Source organism: Gracilinanus agilis, chromosome 6 (genome assembly GCF_016433145.1).
Source record: "Gracilinanus agilis isolate LMUSP501 chromosome 6, AgileGrace, whole genome shotgun sequence".
In the NCBI taxonomy this organism is placed as follows: domain Eukaryota; kingdom Metazoa; phylum Chordata; class Mammalia; order Didelphimorphia; family Didelphidae; genus Gracilinanus; species Gracilinanus agilis.
In genome coordinates this window covers 298490588-298508471 of record NC_058135.1, presented here as the reverse complement: position 1 = coordinate 298508471, position 17884 = coordinate 298490588, and the positions used below count along the sequence as shown (strand labels likewise).

The following is a 17884-nucleotide window of genomic DNA, read 5'->3' as shown; positions in this document are numbered from 1 at the left end:
AGGGCTCGGAGCGCCTGTGCGACCTGCAGCCATAGAGCCCAAGTAGGGTGTTTTTCTCCCCCTCCCCCCCCCAGGCCCCGCCCGCTCAGCCTGCTCCTCTCTCCTCGCCTTCTATGTCTGTGTCTATGTCGGTCTTTATGTCTTTGGGCCCCGGCCTCTGGGGGTGGCTCCCTCTCCGTCCCCCCCAGCCCCCAGCAGCATCCTCTCCTGGCAGGAAGGGAGAGCCCGGGGCCCTGGGATGACTGAGGGGCCCCGACCTCCCGGGAGGAGGCCAGAGGGGGGAGCGCCCCGAGCTTCCTGGCAGGCCGGGACCCCCAGGCTTGAGCTGCTTCTTCCTCCTTCAGGCACAGCCCGAGGGCCCTCAGGCAGGTGGGGGCCCTGGTCCAGCCGCCTGTGTCTTTTGTCCCCCACACACCCTCCTCCCCACTGGAGCCAGCCTTCTCCCTCTTCAGACATCGGGCCGAGAGAAATGTGCCCAAGGTGCCAGGCTGCAGGCAGCCCATCCTCCACCCGGCAGCCAAGCCCCCAGAGAAGATGTCCTTGCCGGCCCCTGGCCGGCCCTTCACCGGCAGCATCAACACCCTACATAGGCTTGCCAGCCTGCCTGGAGTGGGACCTCCCATTGCCTCGCCTCCGACACCCCCAACACACCTCCAGAGGAATTCCAAGTCCTAACGGGAAAAAGGCAGCCCGGCCCCCCGCGGCAGGCACGTTGGCACCTGCCCGCAGAGGCCCCATTCGCCCAGGAAGACCTCGGAGGCCTGCCAGTGCCGCTCCTCGGCCTCTGCGCTGATGCCCAGCGCCCCCCCCCATGGGCAGGATCTGTGGCTGCGTGCCCAGCAGAAGCTGGCCGGCCGGGAGGGGCCGCAAGGCGGGGGCTGGGATCCCTCGAGGCTGGCAATCATTCTCTACTCGCGGCTGGCCAGAAACTGGGTTTATTTTCAGGTAACACTGGTCAATAGAGAAATTATGCAGCCAAGCTCTGGGGCGGCACCGTGTCTTCCTTCTGCTCCTGCCCCCCAGGGGACCCCCGGACGCCCTCACAGGCGCCCCCACACGCCCGGCCCCCGGCCCAAGTCGCCCTTTCAGTCGCACGGAGCCTCTGCACCAGTGGCTGCTCAGCTACTCAAGGGCATATGTATTGGGATACACGTCTGGCCCCCCACATCCCTCCCCCGCACAGGGAATTCCTCGGCTACTTGGTGATGGGGGGGTAGTTCAAGTGCTTCAGCCCGAAGCGGCTCTCTGCAGTCTTCTGCACACTCAGGGCCACCATCGGACATTCCACATCCACATACTTCCTGCAGATCCCAGGCGGCACGAACTGGTTTGTGTTCTGAGAAAGGGCGGGAGGGCCGGCCGTGGGCACACACACACACACACACACACACTCATTCCCAAGAAGCCCCAGACGCCCGGGCACCGCACGGGGCCACTCACAAAAATGCACTTCTGTATCTTCTTGCCAATGGCCGGTAGCTGGGAGAGCTCTGTGGAGGGGCACAAAAGGCCGGCACCGGGGTGAGCACCCCACCCCCCCCCCCGGCCTGGGGAGCAGCCTAGCTGGGGGGAAGGGCAAAGCACCTGGAATGCTGGGGAGTGGCACCATGGCCCCATGATAAGACTCCTGCTGGCCTATCCCAGCCTCCTTGGCCTCCGACTGGCTCACGGTCTTGTTGGCGTGGATGCTGGGGATGACGCGAAGGGACCTGTGTGGGGCAGCAGACGGGGGTGAGCTGGGGGGGGGCTCGGGGCCCTGAGAGCATTGCTCCCTCAAGGGGGGAGGGGGAAGTGAGACAAAACAGGGATTGGGGTGCTAATCCCACTGCCCACCTGCTCCTGTAGGGCCTAGCCTGGCCTTCTAGGCTCTGGGGAGGGCCCGGGATCTTGGGCTTCTTTCGGGACTGGGAATGCCTCCGGTGGCTCTTGGTCCTAAGGCCCACAGCCTCCTGGGGCTTCCTGTCCTGGGCCTCATGGAGCGGATAGCAGTCGATGGACATGTCCGTATAATCAGTGAAGGCCTTGGAGGCCTCTGTCACACAGTGTGGCGCCTGGTATTGGCTCATCACCTGGGAAACTCGCTGGTCACCTCCTCCCCCCCAGAAGAGGAGCCGGAGCCTGCCCTGCCCAGGGTAGCGTCCCCACCTCCCAGGGGCCAGAACCTTCCCTCCCGTGGGACCCCGGGGCCCCTCAGCAGCCCCTGCCACTCACCTCCCCCGCGGGGTTCAGTAAGAGGGTGACACAGCCAGGGTGGGTGTAGAAATGTATCAGCTCCTTTTGTAGCGCCTTGGGCATGCGCTTCCTCGTCAGGCTGACCCCCTCGCCCCACACCTGCCCCAAGAGTCCTGTCAGGCCCATCTCCCCTTAGGCACCACTTAAGGAGATGGTCTGAGGGGACAGTCGAGGCCCAGGTCTGTGTGGAGGGATCCAATCCCACGACTGCCCAGCCCAGCCCTGACCAGAGCCAAGCAGCACCCGGAAAGAGGCTCGGAACGAGGCTGGGGTTAGGCTTTTCCAGAAGGCGCCCCCCCCCCCCGGGAAAGGGGGTGGGTTCTGCAATGCCCACGCCTATTTAACAGTGTCGTTCTTGCCAAAGCCAAACATGGTGACACCCATACAGAGTCTGAGAGAAGGGAGGAGAGCATCTGGGCAGCAGCAAAGGAAAGTGACTGAAGGCCCAGACGATGAGATGTGGTGGCCAGCAGTGGTCACGGGGAGCTGTCATGGTGTCTGTGTGCAGCTGGAGCCAGGAGCCCCCCCCCCCACCCCCAGCCTCATACACACACACTGGCTAGAAGAAACAGGCCTGTTGTGTTGGAGAGATGGGCAGCTGCCTACAGAGGGGGCCGACCCCAGGAACTGTGCAGACCTGACAGAGCAGCCAGAGTGCTTCCCCTTCGCAGCTTGGCCTGCGCTATTTGCTGTACGTTGCTTTAGGAGGAAGGTGGGGGCTTTGGTCCTCCTCACAGCCCAGGAGGGCATAACCTGATGTTAAGAAGACAACCCACCCAGTGATCCTGCTTCTCGGGATTCCACTGGTTGGCTGAGGGCTGCCGTACAGCTGCAGGCTCCAGCTGTCCCTAGGGCTCTCTACAGTTCAAACAGGAGCCAACAGTCAGGGAAGGGCCCGACGCTTCACTTCTAGGAGAGGAGGAAGGGATTCTCTCTCCTGCCCCATCAAGTGGGGCATCTAGCAATGAAGCCGCTCACTCAGGAAATGCCCAACCCAGCCATAGCGCGAGCGTTCCTTGGCATAAGAGCCAGCCACCAACCAGTCTCGTGTGTGCTCTCAGCCCTATATAGACACCTGAGGTCGAAAGCCGTTTGGCACATGGCAGCAGAAGCCCAAGAGCGAGCCAAGCAAACTTCAGAGAGAAGATCCTGCGTGCGAGCCCCCGAGAGCCTTGCTGATGAATGGGGCAACCAGCAGCCCCAGAGCCCAAATGGGGAGCCTGCCCACCCAGGGTTATCTCCTCATGAGTTGCCTTAACTGTGTGTCTCACACATGCTTGCTTTAAGTCCGTGGCTGGCTCTTCCCAGGATGTGAGAAGTGCGTGGAGGGGAGAGGGGGGAAGAGCAGGATTTTGGTAACTTCTCACTATGTCTTAGAAAATGCCAATGCTAAGAGAGAATTGCATCTACTGGCTGAATGTTAAAGAGAGACACACCAGAGGGGGCTTGGGTGGGGCTTGTATCCAAAGTGGTGCCCTTGAATACAAAGTAGCAGCCACTCCGGGGCGGGGCCAGAAGAGGCTGTGGCCCAAGAGGGGCTGTTACATAAGCAAATGTCCTTTACCTGACTGATGCCTTAGCAGTGGAAAAAGCACAGAGATGATAGACTTGAAGGGGTTCAGAGGGTAGAACCTTGATGAAGTCCATGTTCTTTCTCTACACCTGCTCATCCCCAGATTGCTCAAGCGACCTCAGGACATCCGAGGAGCTTTTCCTTTGGGTAGGCAATTAGCTTTTATGAAGTGTCTGCCATGTACATGCGGGGCACGGTGCTGAGGGAGTACAAAGATGTCCGGGCACAGAATGGGAATACAAAGAAAGGGAAAGGCCAGTCCCTACCCCTGAGGAGCTCCTAGTCTAATGAGGTAGACAACAGGCAGACAGTGTACAAGCAAAAAGAACCAGGATAAATAATAGGCAAATAAATGATTAGTAAAAGGTGAAATCCACCAGTTACTGAAGAGGTGAAATCTACAGAAAAGGCTGGAGAGGTGAAACCTATAAATGATTTGTAAGAGGTGAAATCCACCAGTTATTGAAGAGGTGAAATCTACAAAGAAGACTGCAAGGTGAAATTGACAGGCCTTAGTACCATTTTGAATATAGAGGGTGGGAGACAGTGAGAAGTACAAGATGACTCCTTTTGGGGTTTTTGGGGGGGCGAGGTGCTGGGAGGATGGGGTTAGTAATAAGCAGTAATAAGAAGTTAGAAAGAGGGAAGGCTTTGAGGAGAAAGGAGTTCAGTTTTGCACATGGTGAGTTAATAGGCAAATTAGAGAGGGAAAAGGAGGTTAAAAGGGAGGATAGGGCTGTACAAGTAGATCTGAGTCATCTGTATTAGGGGGAAGAAGGGGAAAAGAATGAAATAAGCATTTATTAGCACCTGTATGCCAGGCACTGCACTAAGTACTTCTTGCAAATCACTTGTTTGCTCCTTAAACTACCCTAAGAGGGAGGTGCTATTATTATCTTCATTTTGCAGTTGAAGAAACTGAGGCAAAAGAGATTCAGTGATTTGCCCAGGGTCACACAGCTAGTGTCTGAGGCCAAATTTGAACCCAGGTCTTCTAGACTCCTAGATGCCTATGAAAGAGATGATGATTGAAACCACTGGAGTTGATGAGATTGTCAAGTGATAGAGGGAGACAATAACTCAAGATAGAGCCTTGGGGGACCCCCAGAATTCCTATTTAAGTCTGTCATTGATGTTCAAAAGGTTTCATTTCTTTCCACTGGAAATTTTACTGAGTAGATGAAGTTTCAACAGTAATAATCATCACTAGTATTCCATATTGCTTTAAGATTTGCTTACAAATATTATGTCATTAGTAATACCACTACTAGGGCTGTATCCCAAAAAGATGAGAGAGAGAGAGAGAGAGAGAGAGAGAGAGAGAGAGAGAGAGAGAGAGAGAGAGATTGATTGATTNAGAGAGAGAGAGAGAGAGAGAGAGAGAGAGAGAGAGAGAGAGAGAGATTGATTGATTTCTCCTGTCTAGCAGCCCTTTTTGGAGTGGCAAAGAGCTGGAAAATGAGGTAATGCCCATCAATTGAGGGGGGGGGGTTGAACAAGTTGTGGTATATGATGATGGGGGAGGGAATACAGTTGTGCTGTAAGGAATGATGAAGAGGATGATTTCGGAAAGAGCTGGAAAGATATACATGAACTGATGCAGAGTGAAATAAGCAGAACCAGGAAAACATTATACACAGTAACAGTAATATTGGGGAATGATCAACTATGATAGCCTAAGCTACTCTCAGCAATACAATGATCCAAGACAATCCAGAAGGACTTAGGACAAAGAATGCTATCCCCCTCCAGAGAAAGAGTTGATGGTGTCTGAATGCAGATCGAAACTGATTGTTTTTCACTTTATTACATTTGTGTGCTTACTTTTGGGTTTTGATTTTCTGTGTGTATTCTCTTATAATGTGGCCAATATGTTCTACATGATCCTACATGTATAACCCAGTTCAGATTGCTTACCAATTATGCACAAAGGGCTTTAAAAGACTGCCTGCCTTTGATCCAGCCATGCCACTGTTGGGTTTGTACCCCAAAGAGATAATAGGGAAAAAGACTTGTACTTATTCACAGCTGGGCTCTTTATGGTGGCAAAAAACTGGAAAACAAGGATATGCCCTTCAATTGGGGAATGGCTGAACACATTGTGGTATCTGCTGGTGATGGAATACTATTGTGCTCAAAGGAATGATGAACTGGAGGAATTTCATGTGAACTGGAACGACCTCCAGGAACTGATGCAGAGTGAAAGGAGCAGAACCAGGAGAACATTGTACACAGAGACGGATACATTGTAGCATCATCGAATGTAACTGACTTTGCTACTAGTAACAATGCAATAACCCGGGACAATTCTGAGGGACTTAGGAGAAAGAATGCTCTCACATCCAGAGAAAGAACTGTGGGAGCAGAAATGCAGCAGAAAAACATATGATTGACCATGTGGTGTGATGGGGATGTGATTAGGGTATTAATATTAAAGAATCACTCTACTGCAAAAATGAATAACACAGAAACAGGTTTTGAACAATGATACATGTATAACCCAGTGGAACTGCTTGTTGGCTTTGGGAGTGGGGAGGAGAAAGCTGGGGGTGGGGGGATCATGAATCATGTAACCATGGAAAAATATTCTAAATAAAAATAAAACAAAAAAATAAAATAAAATAAAACAAATAAAATAAAACAAAAAAAAATAAAACAAACAAACAAAACGACAACAACAACAATTGCTTACCACTTCTAGGAAGAGGGAGGAAGCAATTCAAATATTATAATTTCAGAAAATGTATGTTAAAATTATTATTACATGCAATTGGGAAAATAAAATGATAAAAAACAACAAATATTACCTTATTTGGTCTTTACAACTGCTCCAGGAGGCTGGTGTTATTAGAAGTGTCATTTTACAGGAGAGGGGGTTGGGGCACAAAGAGTGATTTGCCTAGGGCCACATAACTTCTAAATGACTGAGGCAGGATTTGAACTAAGGACTTCTCAAGAGCACTACCTCCTCTCTGCCTCTGACCTTCCTTCCTTTGTGTCCCAGAGCTCACGATACACTGGCCTGCTGTGGATTTTGCTGAGGAGATAATGGGTGCCCCAGAACAACCTCTTGGAGGTAGGGGTGGGGTGGGGGGGCGTGGTGGCTACTTCCTGACTATGTCTTAGGAGGACAGTGTTGAACAGGAGAAATGACTAATACAAGATTTTAATGGCTGGGAGCCATAGCACAGCCCAAAATTCCCAGAGACAGCAAAGAAAAGGGCTCCCAGGGAACTATTACTGCCCCACATATCTGCTGAGTAGGGAAGCCTGGGACACCCCAGTATCTGAGGCTGGCAGGGGGAAGCAGGCTCCAGCCAGCTGGACTCCAGACTAAGAGTTCACCAAAGAAATCCTCTGGGACCTTGGCAAGCCACCTCAGTGAAAGCAAAAAGAAGGGCCAGAACCCTGGCCGGGGGGGGGGGTGCAAGAAAAGGAGGAGGAAGAGAGAAAGCTACCAGGGGCCAGCACACCCACAAGCTCCCCTGCTGATGGCAGGAAGAGGGTTCCCAGAACTTCAGCACCCTTTAGTGATGGGGGGACAGGAAGGCTCTCCAGAGGCTGGAAGTCACTAGAACAAAGCCTGGAGCAGATCCTGGACATAATCCCACAAATCCAAGGAGGGGCACACAGAACCTGGCATGAATTGAACAGTTAACTCATGTCAACATGGATGCCTTGTGCAGTCAGGCCAGATGAGGAATGAACCTGAGGGCAACCAACCTGGTAGCCCAGCGAGCATCAGAAGTCACTGAGTTGCTAAGCTCAGGCTGCTAGAAGGAGGCCCATCTTGGGCAGAGCCTGAAGGCCAAAGTCGAGGCAGCCCTATTCTGCACCAGAACCAGATACCAGATACGGAACTACATTTTCCAACAGCTGTGTCCAGGCTGGACATACCCGAGTAAAAAGATGCTCACTGTACTGGCACCGAAATGGGGGACGGACCAAAGAGGGCCGTCTCTGGCCCAGAGGCCCAAGTCTCTTTCCTGGGTCTCCCCCCAGGCCTGATATCCTCAGCCCACAGCAGTGATGGGCATGTGTCCCACTGGGGTGGACAAAAGGCCCCAAAAGATCATTTTCTTTGTGACTTCTTACTTCATTAACAAAGCCCATGAGAGCTCTGCAAGGTGCTATCTCAAAGGCGCTAGGATCACTCTCGCTGGAGGTCCCCAAGCCAAGGCTGAATGGCCACCAGTGGAATGGCAGACAAGGAATTCATGCTTAAGTGTGAGCTGACCTCTGCCACCCCTTTCAACTCTGAGGTTCTGGGGTGATTGGGTGGGATCATACACATGGCAAGATTAAGACAAACCTAACCACTGGCCGGCAAACCATGGGCTGGTCACTTGGACTGAAATTTTCTAAAATGTGTGAAAAAGAGGGATGGTTAGTGAGTATTCAGAAAGGGAAGCAGCAATCACCAAGAGACCCCACCTTTATCAAGGATACATCATCGAGGATGCAGAGTCAAGATGGTGGCTTACAAGTGGCAGAAGCTAAAACCTCTCTGAATATCCTTCCACACCAATCTTTAAAAAGTGCTTCAACATAACAGACTTCTCTACTAGCAGCCATGCAGGGATCCAGAGCAAGGCTGAGGGACTTCTGAGAAAGAAAACCAGCCACACTCAGAGGAAGAACTGAGGGAGGAGAAACACAGAGGGAAAACAACTGCTTGAACACATGGGCTGATGGGGATATTATTGGGGATGAAGACATTAAACGATAACTCTAGTCCAACTATCAATAATGTGGAATTAGGTCTTGATCAATGATACATGTAGAAGCCAGTGGAATTGTGCATCAGCTAAGGGTGCTTGGGGGATGGGGGTTGGGTGAGAGGGAAAGAACATGAAACATGTAACTAGGGGAAAATATTCAAAATAAAAATTAAAAAAATAAAATAAAAAGTGCTTCAAAAAAGACAGAAATCCAAACCCAAACACAAGATGGAGCTAGAGGACTCTCCTGTTGGCCACAACTTGAAAGGTAGGCAGAGAGAGTCAATTCCCACAGTATAAGGGAGAGACCCAACACTCATTCCCCACCTACTGTGCAGACCTGCCATTAGATTCAGGATGACTATGGGACTCCAGGGCAAAGGCTGCAGCCACACAGTATACCACCGTGCAAAGCTCAGGGTTCTGACTGAGGCTGGCAGGGAGGAATGAGGGAGAGCCAGCTGCTTGGGCACACTCAGCCTCTTTGGCAGCTGGTGAAGATTTGACCTCAGATTAGCTCAGCAGGTCAGCTCAACTGATCTAATCCAGCATATATATTAGCAGAGCAGAGAGAACACCTAAGATTCCCTTTAGAGCAGAATAGCTCAAACACCCACCCAGGTCTAATAAACAAACAGAGGAGGGGGAAAATATGAGTATACAACAGAAGGGAAAAAAAAGGAATTTATGATTGAAATCTTCTATGGAGCTAAAGAACAAAGGAGAGAACTGTAATAGGAAATAGGCTTTAAAAGCAGATTTAGAAATTTAGCCAGGCTTTAAATGCCTATTTCCTATTACAGAACCAACAGAGGATGGGACCCAAAGAACATCAAGCAAAACCTCAAAAAATCCAGGGGATTGGACTCAGGTTCTGGAAGAGTTCATACAAGAATTCACAAATCAAATAAGACAGGTTAAAGAACAGTGGGAAGAGGAGAAACAAAATAGATCATCAGGAAATGGAGGCTGATGTTTTCTTGAAAACAAAAAAATAGTGTCTTAAAAACCAGAATTGAAATTGGAATTTGAGAGAAATTGGAAATTTGGAAAATGAGAAGAAAAAGTTAAAAGATGAAAAGAATGCCCTGAAAATAATAGATCAAAAGAAAAAAGAGTATCAAACTTTAAAAATCAGAATTGGTCAATTAGAAGCTAATGACTTCATGAGACATCAAGAAACTATAAAATAAAATCAAAAGAATGAAAGAATAGAAGAAAGTAGGAACTACCTCATTGAAAAAAAAACAACTGACCTGGAAAATAGACTTAGGTGAGACAATTTAAGATTTATTGGACTACCCAAAAGTCGTGACCAAAAAAAAAAAAAAAAAAGCCTAGACATCATACTATAGGAAATTATCCAAGAAAACTGCCCTGACATCCTTGAACAAGAGGGTAAAATAGAGATTGAAAGAAACCACAAATCACCTCCTACATTAAATCCCCAAATGACAACTCCCAGGAACATTACATTTATATATATATTATATATATATACATATACATATATATTATATATTATATATTCAAGAGCTCCCAAGCCAAGAGGAAAATATTACATGTATCTAGAAAGACACAATTCAGATATCACAAAGCCCCAGTCAGGATCACACAGAACCTGGCAGCCTCTACACTGAAAAATCAGAAGGCATGGAATATGATATTCCAGAAGGCAGGGGAACTGGGTCTACAATCAGGAATTAACTACTCATCAAAATTGACTATATTCTTTCAGAGGAAAATATGGTCATTAAAAAAAAAGATGTCCAAGCATTCCTAAAGAAAAGACCAGATTTAAACAGAAAATGTAAGGCCCAAATGCAAAATCTAAGAGAAGAATAAAAAGGTAAATAAGAAAGAGAACAAAATTTAAGGGCTTCAATAAGGTCAAAAGGCTTATATTCCTATATGGAAAGATGATACCTTTAACTCTTAAAAATTGTTATCATTGGGGCAGCTGGGTAGCTCAGTGGATTGAGAGCCAGGCTTAGAGACGGGAGGTCCTAGGTTCAAATCTGGCCTCAGACACTTCCCAGCTGTGTGACCCTGGGCAAGTCACTTGACCCCCATTGCCTACCCTTACCACTCTTCCACCTATAAGTCAATACACAGAAGTTAAGGGTTTAAAATAAAAAAAATTGTTATCATTATCATAGTAGTTAGAAGAAGTATACATAGAGGGGATGATAGCAAGCTATTTAGGATAATATGTCAAATACCAGGGTTGAAAAAGAGGATAATACTAATAGAAATGGGAAAAGAGAAGTAAAATGGGGCAAAACATATCACATAAAGAAGCACAGGAGTCCCCACTGGGGGGCAGAGAAGACCAATATAATGGAAGAGAAGAAGAGGTTGGGTGACCAGTAAGATTTAAACTGTACTCTCATTGGAATTGACTCAGAGAGAAAAGAAAAGATAAACTCATTGGGGTTTAGAATTGTATCTTACCCTATAGAGAAGCAGAAGGGGAATAAGAAACAGGCTAGTAGGAAAGGGAGTAATGTAAGAGAGGGAAAGGTTGGGGGTGGGGGTGACCAAAGGGTCCTTTTGAAAAGAGGGGAATAAGAAGGGATGTGGTAGTAAGGGGAGTAATATAAGGGAGGGGGAAAAGAGGGAGACTGACTAAAAGCAGAACAGTGGAGGAAAGAAAAGAATGAAAAGGGAAAGATCAGGATTAAGGAAGGAAGTCAAAATGGAGGGGAATACACAGATAGTAATCATTCCTGGGAATGGGAATGGGAATGGGATGAACTCACCCATAAAATGGAAGCAGAAAGCAGAGTGAATTAAAAACCATAATCCTCCCATATGTTGTCTATTAAGAAACACACTTGAAGCAAGTAGACACACACAGGGTAAAGGGAGAGAGACTGGAACTGAATCTATTGGGCTACAACTGAGACAAAGAAGGCAGGAGTAGCAATCATGATCTCAGACAAAGCTAAATTAAAAACAGATGTGATTACAAGAGACAAGGAAGGTAATTACGTCTTGATAAAAGTATAAATAATGAAGAAATATCGAAGAAATATCAGTACTCAACATATATGCATCAAATGGTACAGCTTCCAGGTTTTTAAAGGAGAAACTAAAGGAACTTAAGGAGAAAAATGATAGTAAAACCATACTAGTGGGAGATCTCAATCTTCCCCTATCAGGACTAGACAAATCAAACCAAAAAATAAATAAGAGGTAAGGGAAGGAGGGGGCAGCTGGGTGGCTCAGTGGATTGAGAGCCAGGCCTAGAGATGGGAGGTCCTGGGTTCAAATCAGGTCTCAGATACTGCTAGCTGTGTGACCCTGGGCAAGTCTCTTAACCCCCATGGCCTAGCCCTTAGTGCTCTTCTGCCTTGGAACCAATACACAGTATTGATTCTAAGATGGAAGGTATGGGTTTAAAAAAAAGAAGTAAGGGAAATAAATGAAATGTTAGGAAAAGTAGAATTAATAGATATCTGGAGAAAATTGAATAGGGATAAAAAGGAATAGAGCTTCTTTTCAATAGTACATTATACATATACAAAGATTGACCATGTACTAGGACATTGCAAACAAATATAGAAAAGCAGGAATAATAAATGCAATTTTTTCAGATCATAATGCAATGAAAAAAATTACTAAGGATTCATGGAGAGGCAAATTTAAAATTAATTGGAAACTAAATAATCTAATTCTTTGAAACTGGTGGGTCAAATCAAAGAAACAATTACTGATTTCATTGAAGAAGATGACCATGAGAAGACAACATAGCAAAATCTATGGGATGCAGCCAAAGCAGTACTCAGAGGAAAAGGTATAGCCCTGAGTGCCTATATCAACAAAATAAAGAGAGAGGAGATCAATGAATTGGGCATACAACTTTAAAAAAAAAACTAGAAAAAGAACAAATTTTAAAACCCCAGATAAAAACTAAATTAAAAATATTAAAAATCAAAGAAGAAATTAATAAAATTGAAAGTAAAATAACTACAGAACTAATAAATAAAACTAGGAGCTGGTTGTTTGAAAAAATATATAAAATAGATAAAATATTGGTTAATCTAATTTTTAAAAGAAAGAAGAGAATCAAATTAACGGTATCAAAAATGAAAAGGTGATTTCACCTGTAATGAAGAGGAAATTAAGGCAATTATTAAGAGCTATTTTGCCCAATTATATGACAAGAAATATGGCAATCTAGATGAAATGGATGAATATTGCCTAGATTAACAAAAGAGGAAATAGAATACTTAAACAATCAGAAAAAGAAATTAAACAAGGCATCAAGGAACACCCTAAGAAAAAATTGCCAAGGCCAAATGGACTCACAAGTGATTCTATCAAACATTTAAAGGACAATTAATCCCAATACTATACAAACTATTTGACAAAATAAGCAAAGAAGGAGTCTTACCAAATTCTTTTTATGACACAAATATGGTGCCGATATGTATGTCAAGAAGACCAAAATACAGAAAAAGAAAACTACAGGCCAATGAAAACTACAGACCTAAAGAGAGCCCCTTTCACTCATGTATTTATGCCCTCACCCTCCATTTAGTAACACCTGGTATATGTACCAACCTGTCCTCAAGCTAGTCAAATAGAGACCAGAAAAGGGCTGGCCTTGTGCCTGGGTCCTGCCTGCCCTGCTCCTCCCTGCCCTGTTGCCAACATCCCAGTGCCTCACTGTGAAGGTCCGGGTTTTTCCCTTCCCCAAATTTTGGCAAGTCTTGGGTCAGACATGTTCTTCCCAGGCCAGGAGCCCATCGGGAGGCACAAGTCAGAACCACAAAGTCTGCTCTCGCTCGTAATTTTCAGCAGTGGGCGACTCCTCGTGACCAGAAATGGAAGAAATTAAAACCCTTCTTGGGCTCCTCCTGGGCTCCTTCTCCACCCAGGATTTGCCGAGAGTCCCGGACTTCCTGGGCAGTGACACAGAGGCCTGCCAGGGACAATGGATGCGAGCAGGTCAGGCCTCTCCTTGCCCCACTGTCAGCCGGGTCACTTTTTGCCCGCTCTCTCCTTCCCTCCCTGGTTGTCCGTCACAGGGGCCGCCATCACCGAGTTACAAAGACTTACCCACCAGGTTAGACTCATCTCATGCTTCAGCAAATGGGGGCCCGGGCAGGACACCAAATCCCAAGTAGCTGGGCCCCCCCCCATCCGGTGCCCCCAGTCTAGGAGGGGTGCTCAGTGCCAAGGGCCTGCCAGATTGGAGATGGAGCCCCACTTGTCACAGGGCCTCAGAAGGAAGAGACGGAACGATGCCAGGGTGGATTGAGGAGCCCCCCCAGCCCCCCCACCCCCCAGCTGCTCCCAGGTCTTCTACCTCTGAACCTGTCTGGCAGCCAAGTCGCAGTCCATCCCGGACTCTCTCCCAGGATTCCCTGGCCTCTCTGTACAGCCTGGGCAGGGGCGGGCGGTGGAAGGGAAGGGGACCAGCCGGGGCTGGGGGAGGAACAGACCGTGACGTGGTGCTGTGGGGCCAGCAGCGTGTCCTTGGGGAAGCGGTAAATGCACACGGGGTAGTGCTGGATGAGCTGCTGGAGCACAAAGCCGCTGATGTCCACACTCTCCTCCAGAGACTCGTTCAGAACTTGGATGAATTTGCCATGTTTGTCGATCTTCACAATCTTCAGGGAGGAGTTCAAGTCCTTCTTCCTGGGGAGACGAGAGTGGGGGCGGGGCGGGGGGGCTCCCGCAGCTGCCCTCCCTGAACACCCCAGCCTCGGACAGAGGGACGGAAAGCTCCACTCACCAGCTGGGAGGGCCCTGGAGGGAGCTGGAGAGAGAGCTCTGCCTGGAGAGGCCTATGCCGACCACGGCTGCCCCCACGCTATCCCTGTCCAGGCACGACTTGGGCCTCCGGACTTCCAGGGCAGTGCGGGGCCCTGTTGGGGAGCAAGAGGGAGTCAGAGGCGGCCCGTCCCCCGGCCAAGGGCTGAAAGGCCGGGGCCCGCGGGGGCTCACCGGAGCTGCTGGCCTCCTCCTCCTGGACGGGCAAGATGAGCGAGGGGCTCGTCTCCAGGCCCCCGGCCGTGCTCAGGCTGTTGGAGCCCCCAGAGCTCCCCTCCACGGCCATGACCGTGGAGCTGACGGACTTCTGAGGCAGCGGCAGACTCCAGTCCACACTCTTGAAGCGGAACTGCTCGGGCCTCTCCCGCTGGGTCCCGAGAGAGTCTGGGGAGTCCAGGACATGGACAGAGGTGGGCCTGAGGGGGAGGGTCCCAGTCACCCTCGAGGGGCAGATGGGGGGACGAGGGCTCAACCCGAGCAGACCAGGGGCCGGCCGTACCTGTGCTTGATTTTATAAATGTCGTCAAACAGGTTGGGGTAACGTTGAGCCACACTGTTCCAGTCTACGTCCTCCAGGCGGAAGTGACGGCCCTTGAGAGACCCAGAGGTGGGGTCGGGGCCTGGCGTGTGCGTGTGCATGTACGTGTGTGTGCGTGCGTGTGCATGTACGTGTGTGTGCGTGTGTGTGTGTACCCCGAGGCCTCGAGCCTCCCCACCCACCAGCCTTACCTCTGAAGAGTTCAGGGACTCCTCGCTCACGTCCATCATCAGGGCCTCTGCGGTCACCACCTGGCCAGAAAGGGGAGGGTGGGCACAGCTGGCCCACCTGCCTCCCCACACCTGCTGCTGGCTGCTGTGGGCCCCCCACGACCGCTGGGGGGGAGGGTTAGGTCTGGGGGAGCCCCCGGCTGGGGAGCAGGTCGGAGAAGTTTGGTGGCAGCGTCTGCCAGGGAATAAGCTTGGAGGCGGCACCTGCCTAGTGCCAAGCTCTGGACCCAAAGCCAAGAACTCACAAACATGATCCCGAATGGTCCTCCCAACACCTCCATACCCCCGTTTTACCACTGAGGAAACTGAGGCAGGCAGCGGTCACAGAGAAAGAAGCTGCCTTTGAACTCGGGCCTGGCAGGCTCTCCACTGTGCCACCACTTGTCTCAGTTCCCCGGTTAGAGCCACGTAATAGAGGGGGATCTCCCAAACAGGCAAAGTTTCATTTTATCCTTTATCCTTGGAGGCCACGGGGAGCCACTGAAAGTCTCTGAGAGGAGGAGGATTTTTGTCAGCTGTGCGAGGCCCCTGGGAGCGCCAGAGTGCTGGGAGACCCGAGTTCAAATCCGGCCCCAGCCACTTACCAGAGGTGGAACCCTGGGCAAGTCACTGAACCTCTGCCTGCCCCTTATCCCACGTGTAGTAGAGACTGGAAACGCCAATGAGAAAAGCAGCCGGGAGGCTCGAGGCTCCGAGGGCAGAGGAGTGAGGGTGGCCCCGAGGACGAGGCGGACACAGTCGCCGGACGCGGTCGGCCGGTCGACAGGCATGGATTGAGGCCTGCTGTGGGCCAGGCGCTGGGCTAACTAAGCCCCGCGCACCCGTCCCGGCCCCGGAGGAGCCCCCTCTCTGCCACAAGGCAGACGGCCCGGAAATGCCTCCGACGGAAGGAGGTGCCGCCCCGGCTCGGAGGCCCCCACGGCCCCGAGTTCGGCTTTGTCCACGCTGGGTCTGATGCTCCTCCGGCATGTCCACCAGGCAGCCAGCGACGAGCCTCAGGGGCGAGGCGAGGGCTGCCTAGAGGGGTGTGAGCGTCGCCGCCCCCGGGAAGTGGGCATCGCCCGGAGAAGCTTCCCCCAGAGGAGTCTGAGGAGAGAACCTCCAGGGAAGAGGCCGAGGGAGGCCGACAAGAAGCCACTGGGCTTGGCGCTTTGGGGAGAATCCGGTGGAAGAAGAGTGAGGAGAGATGGGGGGAAACAAGGGCGCCGATTCTGCAGGGCCTTTTCACGCGAGGACGAGGACTGTGAGAAGAAGGCCAGGGCGGGTGGCTTTTTGCAGGATGAGGGACACCCGGGCCGCGGGGGGAGAGCCGCCACCGAGGGGGCCACAAGAGGGCCGGCGGCCGGACTCCAGAGAGATGAGGAGAAAAGGCCCCGGGCTCGGCCTTCTCGAAATGCGTGGCGGCAGGGGGAGAAGGGAAAGCTTGAGGGGCCCACGGGACCACGGGAAGGGACCAGGGCCAGAGACAGCGAGTGGCCCTCGGAGGAGGCGGGCCCCGGGGCCGATGGGGCAGCCGGCTCACCTCTACGCTGCCGGTCTGGGAGCGCAGGACTCGGCCGGCCCAGGAAGTCCGGGCCAAATGCAGGAGGCAGGAGCGCTGGAAGGACAGCAGCTCGTCCTCCAGCTGCTGCATGTTTGCCTTGGCCTCCTTCAGCTGCGTCTCCAGCTCCAGCTTCTCCTACAAGGAGAGCCGAGGAGGGGCTGCGGGCAGGGAGCCGCCAGCCCCGGGCTTTGAAGCCAAGCCGGGGCCCCTGCCGTGGGGCCCGCGGCCCGCGGGGAGGCTCACCTGGTCGGCTCTCTCCTTCTGGCCCTTCAGTTCCTCCGTCATCTTCTCGATCTGCTGCTGGAGGTTTTTGAGCTGGTCCTGGGGGACCCTGTAGGGAATGTGGTCACGGCAGGGGCGGGGGCACGGGGGGAGCCCGGGAGGGCGGCCGGGGCGGGAGGCTCCTCACCGTTCCGGCTTGGCATCCGTCAGCACTCGGAGGATGTAGTTCATCCGTTTCCCGGCGGGACACCGAGCAGCCTCGCGAAGGCTCTGGATTTCCAGCTCCCTCTGGGCCAGCAGCAGCTTCAGGGCCCTCGGATCCAGGTGCTCCGGATGGAACCTGCAACGGTGCGCACGCTCGGCCCCGGGTGCCTTCCGTGCCCAGCGTGCGGCGCCCCTGGGCCCCGGGGGGGGGGGGGCTTACCGCAGGCTATTGCCGGGAGACATGAGGAAGGAGGCCGAGGACTGCAGGCCATCGGAGCCTTCCAAGGTCATGGCGGAGTCCGTGTTGTCCAGGACGCCATCGCTCAGTATGGAGGGCCACGAGATGGTCCAGGATGGGTAATGGACCCTCAGCTCCTGCCCCCCATCGCTGCCCAGCTGCTCCAAGCTGAGGTTCTCGTCCCACGGCTCCACAGGCTGCCCAGCCATCCTTGGTGTTCCTGGAGGGAGCGGGCCTGGGAGAGAGCGGAGCCCACCTGTAGAGGGGAGGCGGCTGGCAGAGCGAGCTCCGGCTCGCCTCTTCCTGCAGAGCCCGCCCGGCCAGCCCACTCTGACCACAGACACCGGCTGGCTGCCTGCCACTGGGGCTAATGGTTCCTCATCCCCGCCACCCTGTGGATTCCTTGGCCCCATTTTACAGAGGAGGAAACTGCCTTCCAAAGTTTGGGGGTTCCCCTTGACCCCCTAAGCCAGAGGCTGGGGGGGTGCCTCCTGCCCCTCCCCCCTCACCTGGGGCAGACTGTGAGCTCAGGGACCCTGGCCAAGGCTTTGTGGCTGTTTCCATGGTTACGAGCAGGGGGGGCTGTTTGTTCTGAGGGT

General features: G+C 51.7%; 2 protein-coding genes across 2 annotated transcripts in view; one reads left to right on the top strand and one right to left on the bottom strand.

The window, feature by feature from the left end:
* LRRC56 (leucine rich repeat containing 56) overlaps positions 1-675 on the top strand; it is a 35068-nt gene extending 34393 nt beyond the window's left edge. Inside the window, 1 exon segment of the mRNA XM_044682091.1 lies at positions 345-675. Coding sequence (XP_044538026.1) covers positions 345-675 — 331 coding nt within the window.
* LMNTD2 (lamin tail domain containing 2) lies at positions 351-17494 on the bottom strand. The gene is given in 13 exon segments (XM_044680900.1): positions 351-1336; positions 1441-1551; positions 1553-1794; positions 1826-2069; positions 2212-2331; positions 13980-14175; positions 14273-14405; positions 14485-14726; positions 14810-14901; positions 15040-15099; positions 16601-16756; positions 16865-17183; positions 17268-17494. Coding segments are annotated over 13 exon segments (2283 nt in total). The 3' UTR covers positions 351-1195.
* Positions 17495-17884: the final 390 nt, after the last annotated feature.